Source organism: Tupaia chinensis, unplaced genomic scaffold, assembly GCF_000334495.1.
Source record: "Tupaia chinensis unplaced genomic scaffold, TupChi_1.0 Scaffold140845_1, whole genome shotgun sequence".
NCBI lineage: Eukaryota > Metazoa > Chordata > Mammalia > Scandentia > Tupaiidae > Tupaia > Tupaia belangeri.
This window is the reverse complement of record NW_006200713.1, coordinates 675,977-691,674: the sequence shown is the minus strand read 5'-3', so window position 1 is coordinate 691,674 and position 15,698 is coordinate 675,977. Positions and strand designations below refer to the sequence as shown.

General features: G+C 42.7%; 1 protein-coding gene across 2 annotated transcripts; it reads right to left on the bottom strand.

The window, feature by feature from the left end:
• Window positions 1-431: 431 nt before the first annotated feature.
• On the bottom strand, window positions 432-15,665 carry TRMT6 (tRNA methyltransferase 6 non-catalytic subunit). 2 transcript variants are annotated; one of them, XM_006162829.3, is made up of 11 exons: window positions 15,361-15,665; window positions 10,504-10,634; window positions 8,694-8,803; window positions 7,494-7,585; window positions 7,283-7,366; window positions 6,893-7,017; window positions 5,694-6,037; window positions 4,410-4,495; window positions 2,800-2,902; window positions 2,606-2,692; window positions 432-862 (listed from the first exon to the last, which is right to left on the bottom strand). In XM_006162829.3, exons 1-11 carry the CDS (start codon window positions 15,486-15,488, stop codon window positions 671-673), a joined length of 1,482 nt encoding a protein of 493 aa, XP_006162891.1. In that variant the 5' UTR covers window positions 15,489-15,665; the 3' UTR covers window positions 432-670. The 2 variants fall into 2 exon arrangements, with proteins under 2 accessions (XP_006162891.1, XP_014437348.1); XM_014581862.2 differs by lacking the exons at window positions 8,694-8,803; window positions 15,361-15,665.
• Window positions 15,666-15,698: the final 33 nt, after the last annotated feature.

Here is a 15,698-nt window from a genome sequence, read left to right as displayed (position 1 = left end):
AAAATTCTAGTCACTTTATTTGGAACAAGGAATAAGATTGGCAAATAAATGCAAAAAAGTACCCTACTACTAAACCTTTCTACAAGAAAAAAAGGGGGGTGGGCAATAAAATAAATACTCAACTTTTCTGGGTTGCTGACTATTAAAATAAAACCCCGCATTAAAAAAAAAAAAAAAGCCTATTCCACTGCAGGGAACGGGGTGGATGTTTTTGGTACCGCAAATCTCACACATGCACACATCCGTATTGCTTCGCTTGAAGAGATGGAATAAACAGAGAAAGTTTCTTCCACAAAGTCCTCCTTTCAGGACTCACCAGGTTTTAGCTGTGCTGTGTTATTCCACTTAGCTTAAAATATCAACACATACATTCTTGTATAAATACATGTGTAGGATGTTGAAATTCTCCAGAAAGTCAGAAGTACTTGGAGGATTTTTGTTAAATAAACAAAACTGGTCACATCAATGGACTGCATACCTCGGAGTTAAGGCGTGACAGACCAACCCCATCAGTGTCAGAGGTGAAAAAAGGTTCATTCCTCCTTCCCAGAAATAGGTGAATAGAATGTTCTTATTTTTAGGATGCGAAGAACAATTAGTAATGACACTTAAAGTTTAATTACTAACTGTGTAACGCCTGAGAACAAAAATCAAAGCCATTCTTAAAGGGTTAAGAATCGGACCCCGAGCATTTCTGTTTCTTAGCTGCCGGCTCCTCGGTCTTGCATGACTCTAAAGTGCTCACGTTCGATTTGAGGCTGGTGTCTGCTTTAAGGGTGTCCATGGCAACAGTGAAGCCTGAGAGGAGGTACCCCCCACCTCCACTCATTAGCAGTTTGGGATGACTTCGATCTGGCAGAACCTAATCAAGACAGAAAAACAGACATCTGTTTTCCCAGGCTGATAAAGCACACGTTAATGGCACACATGACAAAACCCAGAATTTAAAAAACACATTCTTCTAAAGATTTAAATAGACTAACTGCTGAAGAGCTCACTCCTTCACAAGGTAGTACAAAGAAAAATGTAGAAATTGGTTTAGGTGACTTTCTTTTAAAAATTAAACCAAAGCCCTGCTTCTCATAAATGTGAAGCACATTTCTGGGGGAGGACAGGCAAATGGTTTGTGCAGCTTTCTTCCCCTTGGCCGCAGGCAGGTACATGGCCAACAAGGGAGCTTGGGTCTATGGACAAGTAGCCGCTGGACACTCAGAACCTTTCACTGCTCCCATCAGACCCCAGTAAGTATCCTCGCCTGTTACCCTAGCTAAATAAGACATCGCCATGAAGGGCAGGGTTACCTAAAGCTGAACGATGTCTCTACCACAGTGTAAGATGTCCCAGCACCAGGCAGGGCCTGTGGCAGCATGAGTGTGTGCCCCTCAGATCTCCCTTCATGAGGGAACTGGCCACAAAGTGTCCAGGAAGTCAAAAGCCTCCAGCTGACACTCCTCTGGGATCTGCGCAGTATTGCTGCTGAGGGAGGCCGTGGGCTGCTCGCACTCCATAATTGAGCATGGGTACCAGGACTGGACCGTTGCTGCCCAACTCACAGTTCCTGTGGGGCACTCTTTGCTCCCGGGCTCCCCCTCGGCCTGGCTGAGACATTGTTGAGCGGTACTGCAGGCTCACCCTCTAGGCTCCTTCCTCTGCCCGTGCCTTTCAGAGGCATCAACCTGCACCACCTCATCCTGCTCCCTCTCCTCTTAGCTTTCGAAGGCATTTCCCCCAATACATTTTTTTAAAGAGATTTTTGCCATAGGGCACGTGTACTCGAGAGGGGGAGCAGAGAAAGAGAGAGAGACAGACAGTGAGAAATCCCTTCTTCATTCTCCCGGGATGTTGGGCATGCACGCACACACACCCAATGTGATTTTCAAACCACCAGGTCTGGGACTGAAACTATAGTTGGCCAAATAGAAGTCCAGTGACGTAACGACTACGCCATCGGCTGGCCCCTTCCCCAATATATTTTTTACACTTCTATCTTGGTATGTATTCCAGAAGACCTGAAGTGAAATAAAGCCCACTTGTAAACCCTGTCCCAACAGAGACAAGAGGGCCACTTTCTTGTCCACTTGGGGATTTCACTATTAGCAATTTCACCCTCACAGTGATATCAAGGCTTAGAGACATACGCCCCACGACTGTTGGCATTTTGACTGCCTATGGGCTGAGGTTACAGAGTAATACATACACCCTGACATGAAGAGAAAGAAGGGTCAGGAAAGGCCAGGAGCACTTTCTCTGAATTATAGGCATGAGACTTTTCCATCTCTATAACAGAAATAGGAATATCTGTTAACAACCTTCAGTACTCCTTCAAGTCAGCAACTCGAGAGGCGGGCGCGGCAGGTGGCATGGTGGTTAAAGGCGTTGGATTCCCACATGGCCAACCGCAGTTGGAGTCCCGGACCTGGTGGCTTGAGGCTTGACTTCTCACTTTCCCTTTCTGTCTCTATCTGGTCAAATTTTAAAATACTAATAATATTAACAATAACAAATGGAATTAAAGAAATAAAGAAATAATCTTAAAAAAAAAAAAAAAAGAAGCTAGCAACTCAGAAGGCAACTCCTGGGACTGGCTGCAAGAACTCGTTCATACCTGGTAGTTTCTGAGCCAGGTTTCCGACAGCCTGAGGTTGATGACCCCTCCCCTCTCCCGTAGTTTCGTGTAGCATTCCAACAGGGGCTGAAGGCAAGAACAGAAAGAGTTCTGTTAGGAATTTCTTCTTGGGCTGTGGTCAGAGAATCAATATTCAGGTGTAAGAATCCTCGCCCTTCCTGTTCCTGCATTACCTCTTTATACTGACAGTAGGCCACGAACGGCCTGGACGGAGCCACAAAGTCCAGCAAAGACAATAGCAGTGGAGTCGGATGGAAACGGCTAGCTACGATTAAACTGCAAGAAAAACATTACATTATTCTTTTACCTGCCCCAAGTGCAGCCTAGGCCTTAAAATACATCAAATATGATCATATATTTGTTGCATGACTCACACAATGAAGAGATTTAAATACAACCTTCTAAAAATCCAAAACAGAGTAAAATGATGTGCTATTTTTTTCTAAAAACACAAACTGAGCTATAAACTCTCCAGGTGCTTGGCAAATCTAAGCAGCATCTAATGACATTCTAATTTTTTTTTTTTTTTTTTTGCTATAGGACACAAACACTTAGAGAGGGAAACTGAGAAATCACACACCAGGGGGGATGGCCACACTGTAATCCTTTCTCTTCCATTCTCCTCTCAGGATTTTGGGCATAAACACCCAGTGAGATTTTCAAGCCACCGGTCCAGGATCCAGTCTTTAACCATCATGCCACCTTCTGGCCCTATTTTTATTTATTTTTAATTCCCAGAAGATGCTCATCAGTGACGGAAATAGAAAGGAAGAAATCACCACCTCACATTAGGTATGGGTATGCTACAATGTTTTTTCCATTTCTCCATCCTGTTGGGATTTTTGGGCACTCATTCACGTATGCCCACATGCACATGTGCCCACATGTTTATCAAGACTCTGGGGCTGGGATTCAAACTGTGGTTGGCCATGTGGGATCCAACTCCTTTAACCATTAGCCTATGGGGCAGTCTAACATTCTTGATTACAAAAATAAGATCACCTTGAGGGACCAGCAGTTAGCGTAATGGCTATGTTGCTGGACTCCCACGTAGTCGACCATGGTTCGAGTCCCGGACCCGGCAGCTTAAACTCACGCCGGGTACATGTGCGTGCGTGCCCAAGATTCCAAGAGGAGAATGGAGGAGAAGGGATTGCGGCGTGGCCATCACCCCGGGGGTGATTTCTCACTTTCTGTCTCTCTCTGTCTGTCTGGCGAGCGCACGCGCCCTATAGCAAAAACCTCTCCAACAACAACAACAAAAAGAAATAAAACAAGTAAGATCACCTTGAGGCCACAGGTGGCATGGTGGTTAGGGGTGCTGTCTCACATGGCTGACTGTGGTTTGAGTCCTGGACCTGGCGGCTGGTTTGCTTTCTTTCTCTCTGTCTCTCGTCCCTCTCTGGTCAAATTTAAATAAATAAATAAATAAAATTTAAAAGATAAATAAAATAAAATCACCTGGAAAAAAATCCAACATAGCCCAGGCTGGTTTTACAGGTAGCAGAATCTATCTTTCCTTATCAGTTTGCATCAGCCCTTATAGCTAGTTAGTCCCGCAGGCATTTGAATCCCCCACCACCTGCACCTAGTAAGACTACACAGGTCCAACTGATCCAGCACAACTTCCCACCTTTGTTAGACCCAAGCCTCCTTTCTCCCAAAATCCAAGATAGACTAGAATCGCAGGAGACAAGCAGAAAGAGAACCCATGTGCATGCAACCCATTTGAAGCAGAGCCCACAAACAACAGGAAGCCTCCTGAATTCTCTCATCAACGCACCCATCGGCATTTCGTTCACTCAGCAGAGCAGCGGCTTCTAAATGTCTTTTCCTTTGTTCTTCTTGTCTCCTTTGTTTTTCCTGAATCTTCAAGAAGAAAAATAGAAAACCAATTTACTGAGTTCAGAGATAATTTTTGTCAAGATTTATTGAACTTTGTTATTAGTACATTATTTTTTAAGAGATTTTGATATAGGACATGTGTGCTCACTGGAGAGACAGAGATAGAAAGTGAGAAATCACACCTGGGTGGATGGCCATGCTGCAATCCCTTCTCCTCCAGGGATTTTGGGCATACACGCATACAAGCCTGGAATGTGTTTCAAGCCTCCAGGTCTGTGACTAGAACAGTGGTAGGCTATGTGAGGGTCCAGTGCATTAACCACTATGCCATCTGCTGGCTCCTATATGTTATTTTAAAAATTTTCTATAGGACACTGTTCTCACCAGAGAGAGATGGAGAGAGAGACAGAGAAAGTGAGAAAGCAAGCTGCCAGATCTAGGACTCAAACCATAGTCAGTCATGTGGGAGTCCAGTGCTTTAACTATCATGTCACTAGCTGGTCCCCATAATGAGATATCTTGAAGACAGAACCCTTATCAAAACATAAAATTCAGGGACCAGCAGTTAGCGTAATGGCTATGTCGCTGGACTCCCACGTAGTCGACCGCGGTTCGAGTCCTAGAACCGGTGGCTTAAAAACTCACACCGGGCGCGTGTGCGTACGTGCCCAAGATCCCAAGAGGAGAATGGAGGAGAAGGGATTGTGGCGTGGCCATCCCCCCAGGGGGTGATTTCTCACTTTCTGTCTCTCTGTCTCTGTCTGGTGAGCACCCGTGCCCTATAGTGAAAACCTCTCCAAAAAAAAGAAAAAAACGTAAAATTCATTCGTGTTTCATATATATCTCGCATGAGACCTTTTTTTGCATTAATTCTGTATTGTGTCATTTTGATGGTGACCTGTCATGTGAGGTCAGGTGTGGAATTTTCCATTTGTAACTTCATGTTAGCACTGAGAAAGTTTCAGATTTTCGAGCATTTCAAGTTTTGAATTTTCAGATTAATGATGTTCAACCTGCATGGTAAGACCATCATTAAATGGCATCCTAAAGATTAAATCATACATGCAGATAATTGCACACGTGTATTCTTTCTTCAACTGAGGATATTTATCATCCCAGAAGCTGATGCTACAATGCCAAACCAAATTCCATTACTTAAATGAAGTTAACTGAGGCCTGAGGAAAACATCATGAGGGTAATGGGGCCTCTTGACATTCTTACATAATCTTTTTTGCTTCCTTTCTCTTTAGGCTCCTTATATTCTGGATCTTGAGAAACAATTTCCATGTGTTCTTGTTCTTCTGGGGCCTCTGCCATGCTGTCTTCATTCTCCTGCTCAGAAGTCTGTTTTTCCTCCAGTGCACCATTACTTTCCTCAACCGAAGCACTATCTTTGGGCTCTGAAGATAACATCTCAGCAGAAAATGTGCCATTTAGAAGGCTGTCCACTTTGTTGAGGGGGAATTCATAAAGACCACTGAGGAAAGATTTGGGAAATCCAAAACAAGCTGTTGCTGCCCGAACAGGCCCGCCTCCAGGATACAGCTGAATAATAGAGCCAAAACCTGAACAGATAAAAGAAACATCTGTATGATGGGGGTGACCCCGGACTATGAAGACCCTCAGAGAGTCCTCCACAGTAAACAAGGTGAAGGTCTCTCCACCTGAATCTATTGAGACAGAGGGATGATGCGGTGTCTCTGGGGGTCCACTGGGAGTCCACAAATAGAGGGAGGAAATATGAGAGGTTTTCAAGAAGTTTATAGAAAATATTTAAGAAAAACTGTGCATGGATTTCAAACTTTATTGAACCAAAATAAACTCGTACTTTGATTCCATTTTTCCATGAATATCTTGAAGTCCCTTTGTATCATTCCAATACATAAAGGGGAAGTCTTAGACACTTGCCCCCAAAATGACACCACTAAAACCGCTATAATTGTGCACATTTGAATGTTGCATGATTGGTGACTGACACTGCTTCTCCTGCTCCAACCCTCAGCTGGGGCCAGTATAAGTTCTTACCTCCTTCTATGGAGTCAGAGAAAGGACATCCAAATCAGACTGACAAATTCTTCTAGGACAACATACATCCCTAGTACTCTTCCCACTCAATCAATCCTTTCAGTTCAGGTCAATAAACCGAGTGCCAGCTACCCAAGAGTTTAGTGAAATCCCCTCTCTAGAGTCCCAGCCAGCCATAGGCTCCCGGATCATCCCTGTTGACAATGAAGGTGAAAGGCTAACCTCCATCTGGGACACTCACACAGCTTAAGCTGGAAGTGGCAGAGCGTGAAGGTTCACCCACGTCACTTCATTCATCGAAGTAACTCAATCAGCTTTCCATGAGCTTGAATTTTTAGACTCCGTCTTGACACATCAGTGTGGGATTTCCTTGAACTGAAAATGTTCCATCTTACCTCCCATTCGCTCCATCATTGCACCCAGCACCAAGCCCGCACATGTCTCCATCACAATCATTTTGTTGCCAGCACGGATATTCCCCAACGTCAACATCTGGGCTAGGGTATCGTATCTCATGTGGCTAAAGAAAAAAGGAATGATTCACTTATTTTTAGCTAAGTAAGGCCTGTTACCTTAATCATCATGTTCCAAGGTTTGTTTGTTTTATAAAAATTATATTGATAAGTTTACTGATTGCTTTGGAGGCGACAGAAAAAGGACTTACAATTTATGAGGTAGGAGGACACTTTATGCAGGTGAGCAAGTTTTTCATTTTACTTAAAATCATGATTTTCTTAAAGACATATTTTCCCCCAATTACACTTTTGAAAGGAAACAAAGCGTACTTAATTTTTCCAGGTTCTCTTGCATAATACATAATTGAAAGAATACGGGTAGATGGCTTCACTATAGTAATGATGGCTTCGTATCTGGGGATAAAAAAAAAACAACACCAATTTGAAAAAGTGGTTGAAAATATTTTTTACTAGCACATATTTACCTCAAATATATTTAAAACATTGAGATATTCAACCTTTTCAAATGAAAATTACTTACTTCTTTTTCTTCTTTTTTATATATTTATCTTGAGCAAATTCTGTCTTGTCTCGGAATGTTGTACTATTTTCAATTAACTGCTGAACTATTTCCTATAAGAAAGGGAGCAAGTAGATTTTCTGAAACTTTACTTTCACAATACAAGGTACTTGCAAGGTTTCTTACTCCAGAATGGATCCAAAGGTCTGAGTCTCCAGTCCTTTTCCACAAAAGTCCAAATAAATGAACTTTGTATTTCTATATTCTTTCTATATTCTACTTAGGATTTGTAATAAAATATAAGACTTCGTAACTCAGTTTAAACCAAGGTTAAAAGAACATAGGTATACCACGGAGAAGAAAGGTAAAGGAGACTGTTATTCTTGCTGAAAACAAGAATAACACTGGCTGAAAACATCACTAGTAATGAACAAAGTTAATCCCAATATGTACTGTTAACTAAATTCTCTACCACTGGCCTAGCAGTGGTAATTTGTGCTGCTAAGATGCTATACTCTGCAAGATGGAACAAGGGGGGTCCAAGTTCAATTCTAGCTTCAAACTAAAGGCCTGGTGCAGTGGCATATGCCCCAGCAACTCAGGGAAGCTGAGGCAGGAGGATTATGAGCTAGAGGCCGGCTGGGGCAACACAGTGAGACTCTGTCTAACAAAAGAGCCAGGTGTGGTGGTGCATACCTATGTCCTAGCTAGGAGACTGAAGCAGAAGGACTGGGACAGAATGAGACCCTGTCTTAAAAACTAAACAAAAACACGGGCTGGCCCAGTGGCCTAGTGGTTAGGGAAGCTGGATCCCACATGGCCAACAGTAGTTTGAATCCTGGTTCTGGTGGCTTGAAAAACATGCTGGGCATGTGTGCGTATTTCTCCAAATCTCAACAGGATGGAAAAATGGAGAAGGGATTTTGGTGTAATCATGCCCCACTGGAAGGTGCTTTCTTCCCCTGCCGGTCTCTCTCTGGAGAGTGCGCATGCCCCCAGCAATTAAAAACAAACAAAAACTCTACCCCAATATAATATTAATAATGTCATTCAATTATATTCCTGCATATATGCCATTAATTCATATTCCTGAAAATAAAATCTTTGATCTACTGAATTACATGCACATTTCAAAAAAAAAGGTATAAATTATTAGGCAAAAATCTGTTTTAAAAACCAACTTACTTAATACCAAACAAACAAAAATCCTTTTAATATTACCTCGCCTTTAATGCCCTTGTCCTTCAAAGCTTTTATGTCATCTTGAGTAAGTTTTTGAGATTTCCCATCATCAATTATATTTCGATTATCAATGCCTGCTTCTTTAGTCTCTAAAGAAAGAAATTGCTCAATGACATTTGTGATCTGAAATTATTTTACAGATATGATCTGAAGTTCATATCCACCCCATCAGCCACTCAAGTTTGGCCTTCTGGTCACTATCCTTTCTTGCCATGACTATTTCAAGCCTCTAAGTCACCTTCCTGCTCCCATCCTTTCCACAAGGATGTCAGAATGGTCTTTCTTAAAATGCAACTTGGTCCATCTACCCTGATGAGTAAAAAAAAACACACACTGGCTTCCCAAAGAATAAGAACACATTCCAAAGATGACCTGCCTCTCAGTAAGACTTTGCACTTGCACTTTGCCTAGAAGGCTCTTAGGACAGATCTGAATGGCTGGATCTTCTCTATCACTTAAGGCTCAACCAAGGCTTATTCTACCTCATTAGGTGCCAATGTGCCTACCCATTTTACCATCTTCATAGTGGACATCACCATCAGAAATTCTGCTGTTTGCTTGTTTACTTGATCATTTTTGGTGTTCCCCACAGGCTAGAACATTTTTTAAAAATAATTATTTAATTTTATTTGTTCTTTCATTTATCTTAATTTGACCAGAGGGAGAGACACAAAGAAAGAGAGAGGGAAAGTGAGAAAGCAAGCCATTAGGTGTAGGACTTGAACTGTGGTCAGCCATGTGGAAGTGTTCAGCACCTTAACCATCACGCCACATGCTGGCCCCCAGCAAGAACATTTTATAAGACAGTCTAATTGCATTGCCTAATCATGCCTGGCTGATCGTGTGTTACTTAATAAAATATGGATGTTAATTTAAAAGTAGCTAATTAGCTGGCTTGGGCCAAAACTTTAATAGTATTTATTTAGTTTTTAGTAGTTAAAGAGCTTATTTTATTCATAACATTTGTTTATAATTAGGAATATTGTTTTAATAAATACTTAACTATTTACTTCTGATTAGTAATATGAGCAGGACAAACAGGTGGCGTGGTGGTTAAGATGATGGACTCCAACACTGCTGACTGTGGTTTGAGTCCCAGACCTGGTGGCTTGCTTTCTCATTTCTCCCTCTCTCTCTCTCTGATGGATGCACATGCCCTGTAGCAAATTAAAAATAATATTAATAATAAACTATGCATGTGTGTATGTATGTATGTGTGTGTGTATGTACACACACACACACACACACATTAGCTAAACCTATAGTGCACTTACCACAGTTAAGGCATTGTTAAGATGTTACCATGAATCATAACACTGAACATTCACTACTACCTAGAAATTAAATATGCTTGTGGTCTCATTTTATGGATAGAGATATAAAAATTACAAAAATCAAATCACTTCTTCATGGTTACAGGGCATGTGATAAAGCTGACACTTAAACCTGACCACGTGAACTCAAAGCCAGACCTTTAAACCTCTACCTTATACACTAACTTGCAGGTGTTAACTTAACTTCTGGTCACTGAAAGGGTTCTACACATACTCTTGCAAGGAAGCAGCAGAAGCTCATGGAATTAGATGCCTGCCCAAGGTCAGACAGCCAGTTTGTGATAGACTGGAGTCAGAATCCAGGTTAGCTCACTGCCAGAGGAAGAACTTGTTTCATTCCACCAAGCTCCAGTTCTTAGACTATGAGTTCAGATTTCTTGGAATTAAATGGAGGTTGATGTGTTTCTGACTAGTCAGGTGGAGAGCATCTATTTCATATACCCAAAGTAGTGCACCTGAAGTAGGCTCCTCCTTCTTCTTCTTCTTGGGCTGAAGACTTCCTCCACTGGTCACTTCAAACGTGGTTCCGTAACTATGGCCAATGACATTATCCAGGTAGAACCACTGTTTTTCAAAAGTCACTTTTCTGGAGGAAGAAAAAGTAATCAATTCACTGAATTTCTTTAGTGTTCACTATAAAAAAGGCATTTTCATTCTAGATTATTTCAGATGCAGTCTCCATAGTGGATGTTCAGGAGCATCATTTTACAAACAGGCAAATGAACTAGAGAAAACTGGGCTGGGGCAGAGACATAAAATGAATAAAGAAACAACAAAAACACTGAATTCTGGAAGGAGCAAGCAGACAGAAAACATCCTTTTCGAGGGGCATCTGTCTGGCCCCACTTTGCACTCTCTTTCTACCAGGATGTCCAAACTCACAGCCACTGTAGCTTTCTTGAATAGCAGGTGCAGTTGCCAAGACTGCCAGGCCAGGGGCACGCAATGCACCCCTGCAACCTACACCAAAAAAAAAAAAAAAAAAAAAAAATCTCGAACTGAACAATCGTTGAGATGATAAGCTTTAACAAATTCCCTGGTCTTGTCTAACTGGCCAATTTATCTGGAAATTACCGAATTAAAGCAAATTATACTTACAAATAAACAGAACTGATATTTGACACATTTGGAAAAGGTGCCTAACACTGACAGTGCTTTACTGAGGACTAAGAAGCTTTAGGTTTTCCTGTTATCCTGCTTTTTGTCTTAGTGCAATTTAGAAGATAAAACCTCACAAAAACAGAAATCTTTCCTCTCAAAAGAATAAAGCTAAGATCTGTTGAATGTCAAGTGTGTGTGTGCGTGCGCATGCCAAGTATGTTTCCAACTTTTGGATTTTCTTTTTTTTTTGGTCAGAGGGCACGTGCACTTGCCAGAGACAGACAGAGATAGGAGGAGAGGAGGAGCAAGCACACCCACCGTGATCATGCTACAATCCCTTCTTCATCTCTTCCTCCTTTTGGAATTCCGGGCAAGCACACACATGTGCCCTGTGTGTTTCTCAAGCCATTGGGTCTGGGACTTGAACTGTGTGGTTGACCATGTGGGATCTGGCTGCCTTATCAACCAGGCCATGGGGCCAGTCCATACTTTTAAAATTTAATTCTCACAGTAATCCTGGGATGCTCTTTCCAGATGAGCAACCTGAACCCAGGAGAAGTATCTTATCTAAGATTCAGTTACAGATACTGGAGCTAGAGTTCAAATCTAGCTTTGTCTGACCTCAAAGCATAGAGTTCTTTCCACTATATTAGAGTCTGTCTCCACAAAGACCAAATGATCTTAGCAAGCAAGCCCCACCTGGCTTCAGGACATGGTCCGTATGCGCAGAACTCTGAATTCTGGGGAACACGTACTGGTTATTTCTGTTTGTGCTCCACCCATCTCCTTCTTTTTCTTGCTCTATGTCCCTGGAAGCTGACATGACAGAATGTATCACTACATCACCCAGGGTTCCTTGTCAAAGGCTTCCCACCACTGCTAGTCCCTGGGTGTATCAGCTCTCTTTACTAGTTCCCTAAGCCCTGCCACACATCTTTGTGTGTATACACGTCACATCTTCAGTAAATGTTACTTGAACCATCTGAGTGAAACCTACAGGATCCTAAGTGATCTAGATAATATCTTAACCTTTGCTCAGTTCCCAATTACTAGCCCATAATAGATATTCAAATTCGTGCTGGCTGGCAGCAGTGGTGTAGCGGTAACATGAGTATGATGCTGGACCCACAAGACTTGGTGTCTGGAAGTCTCCCTGCACACGTTGGGTACACATAAACACCAGTTTGGTAGGGGAGGAAGAGGGCGAACAATGGTATAGAGATCCCATTGTGGGTGCCTATCTCTTTCATGAAATAAATAAAACAAAATAAACTTAATTTTTTTTTTTTTTCTGAAATGAATACTCTCAGAAGTGGAAACTCAGCCCAGTTCAGATGTATAGTACCCATCCCCATCCTTCATGTACCTCAGGGTTAATCAAACAGTGGATCTGGGCTAGACTGGGCAGCCCCTGCCAACCTATGTGATGTTCAGAGAGGGGTACCACTCAAACCGACTGGTGTGGCAAAAGGTCATGGTCCAGTCAGAAAAACAGGCCCAGTGAGAGGGACACAGGGAAGGAGAAGGATTTGCAGTCTCTTTTTCGAGAGCCAGGACTGCTTCTCCCCAACCAGATGAGTGCACCCTGAAGGGCAAAGTGATGGGAAGTCTGGCCTGGCATGCAGCTGAGCTCAAAGGGTCATTTTCCAAGGAAAATGAAAACTTACAATATTACCCCCTATGGCTTCTACCAAGATGAGGAGTTGATGAAAAGTTTTGTTTTTTTTTTTTGTTTTGTTTTGTTTTGTTTTCTGCCAGAGGGTGCACGTGTTTGCCAGAGTAAAAGAGAGGTGATGGAAAGACAGAGAGAGAGAGAGAGAAGGAGAGAGTAAGGGGGAGAAAGCACCCCCCCCCACACACACACACCCAATGAGATGTGGTCACATTGCAATCCCTTCTCTTCCTTTTCTCCATCCTATCAGGATTTGGGGGCATGTTGGCATCTGGTGGTTTTTTTAAGCCTTTGGAGCCAGGAATGGAACTGTGGTCGTCCATGTGGAATTCAACTCCCTTAACCACCAGGCCATGGGGCTGGGATCTGATAAAAACTATTTCTAAATAATTGTCTAAGAAGTACATTTTAATACTGAAGATGTTGCTATCTCTCTGGTAATGAAAAATCTCATCTGAAAGAGCACATTGTTAGAAGCACATTTACACAATCACATTTGAAAATTAAGCACCTTATAAGATCAATATCAGAAAGAAAGTTTTACCTAAAAGGTCATTATTCAGAGAAGTAAGGTTGAGCTCATTCTTCAAACTATGTGCTCATAATCTAAGACCTTTGCTGCACTGTATAATACTGCAACTAAGAGCTTAAATAATTAGTACTGATAACCTCGAAAAAATATGTACTTGGACACAGTGCCAAATTCTAATGTAAAATTTCAAAAACAGGGGCTGGCAGGCAGTGTAGTGATTGAGGTGCTGGACTTCCACATGGCTGTCTGTGGTTCGAGTCCCAGACCTGGTGGCTTGCTTTCTAGTGCGCTCTCTATTTCTCTCCGGTCAAACTGAAAAAGGAGAATAATAAATAAAATTAAACAAATCGTTCTTTAAAAAAAAAAATGCCAAAAAGTGGGGCCAACATATGGCATAATGGTTGTTATTAGACTCCCGTGTAGTGACTGTGGTTTGAGTCATGGACCCAGAGCCTTAAAACTCATGCTGGGTGTGTGTGCGTGTGTGCTGAAAATCCCAAGAGGAGAATGGAAAAGGGACTGTAGCATAGCTATCCTCCTGAGGGTTGATTTCTCTTTTTTTGTCTCTGTCTCTCCAGTGAGTGCATGCACCCTATAGCAAAAATCTCTCTTAAGAAAACCTAAAAGAAAAAACTGGTATCAAAAATACAAAAGTATAGTAGTGATGAAGGACCATCACAAAAAAAAAAAATCTCTACTTTCAACCACCAAAATGAAACATTTTATCAATGGGAAACTTAAAAATGCTTATTAAAAGACTGTGCACATGTTACATTTCTGGACCAAAAGAAAAGAAACATTCTGGACTAAAATATACTCACTTCCTACATTTTTTCCCTTACCAAACTGGTGTTTATGCAAATATGCTTGGTTATCCCATCTGTTAGGCAACTTGGGAACTAGTAGCTTACCATTTTGTACTGATACCTGCTTCACTTTAAATACCAGTCTATAGTGCGCTTCAAACAGGAGTAAAGTAATTCATCTGAAGTGAGTACTTAATGGAAACTCCAAACCTTGTAATATGTAGGTTTGTGCTCTGCAGAAAGATGTTTTCCTGACATTGCATTCAATTTATTTGTCAAAAGTAATCTAATAACCCAGCTGAAAGGAAACTTGGTTGTCTTTCTCAGATAAGCTAACCTCAACATCACTATGCATTTTACCATTAGTAAGTCACTAGGATTTAATGGCGTATTATTCCCACCAGTTAAGATGCCCATTTCTCTGGTACTAAACCAGAGTGACAGTAGTCAGTAGATTCACAAACTAAACCTATTTTTGATTCTGGGGCCAATAAGCAAACTGTTCTCTTGGTGTAAAAGATAGAACCTCAGAACGATTCCAGACACTGTGGGAGATTGTGTCATTTCACTATTCATTGGAGACAGGTTTTCCCATTCTAGTAGGGAGAAGACCAGGGAAAGCAAGACTAGGTGAAAAAGATTCCTTTCTTCCTTCATCCCAACCCCTTTCCCTCCCTCCCTCCTTCCTTCCTTTTCTTTTCTATTGGTGGGGCTAATCCTGGCTGAGAAATTAAGGAGGAAGAAGGATTTACAGGAAAAGATGGCATCAGAAGGAGACTCTTAAAAGATAAGGATGAAATCCTAGTGCAAAGGTGGAAGGCTTGCCTGTGAGAAGATAAAAGACCTAAGGAAAGATCCCCGAGAGGCGAAGGGCAAGGGTAGTGGTGGAGAAGGAGGCATCTGCACACGCGAGGAACAAGAATGGAATTTTAGGAAGGGACTCTTGGAAGGAGTGGAAGGATGTTGAGGGCAGAGGTGGGCTCCATGGGAAAACGGGGCGGGTAGAGAATTGAGGGGCTGAGGACGGGATTCTGGTGGAAAAAGCCTCTGTGACAGTAAGACCCGAGAGGAGGCAACGAGGGTGAAGGATGGGGGACCCAGTGAGAGTGGGACCGAGGTGGGAGGGATCTGCAGGAAGCCGTGGAGGCAGAGTGTCTACCTAGTGGTGCCGAGGACCCCTGAAGCCAACGATCCGACTTACTTTCTCCGCTGGACTTGCACCGCTTTGAACACATCTTCCCGTTTCAGCACCACATAGTCGCCGTCGCGGATGCGGTGATCCCCGGGATGCGCTGGCTGTGGGCTCGGCTGATCCCCTGAGCCCTCCATGACGCTCAGCCGGTCTCTGGACTCCGGGATGTCCCTCCAGTCACGCGTGCCCCGCCCCAACTCCTCTGCTGTCGCAGGCGCCAACCTCAAGTCCCACGACCCGCGGGGACCCGGAGCCTTCGGACCGGCACCTCCCCCACGTGCCGCGCGCAGCTTCCGCTTTCCGGTCAGAACGGCCAGACCGCTTCCGGAAGCTTCACGGCTTCCGTC

Bases quoted from the DNA above. Each gene is read 5' to 3' on its own strand.
- TRMT6 (XM_006162829.3), bottom strand. From the start codon at position 15,488: ATGGAGGGCTCAGGGGATCAGCCGAGCCCACAGCCAGCGCATCCCGGG. The intron at 8,804-10,503 runs GTGCACTACTTT...TTCTTTCTTTAG, and splicing joins GAAGGAGGAGCCTACTTCAG to AGACTAAAGAAGCAGGCATT. The intron at 4,496-5,693 runs GTAAGAATGTCA...TTCTTCTTGAAG, and splicing joins AAGGAAGCAAAAAAGATTAT to ATTCAGGAAAAACAAAGGAG.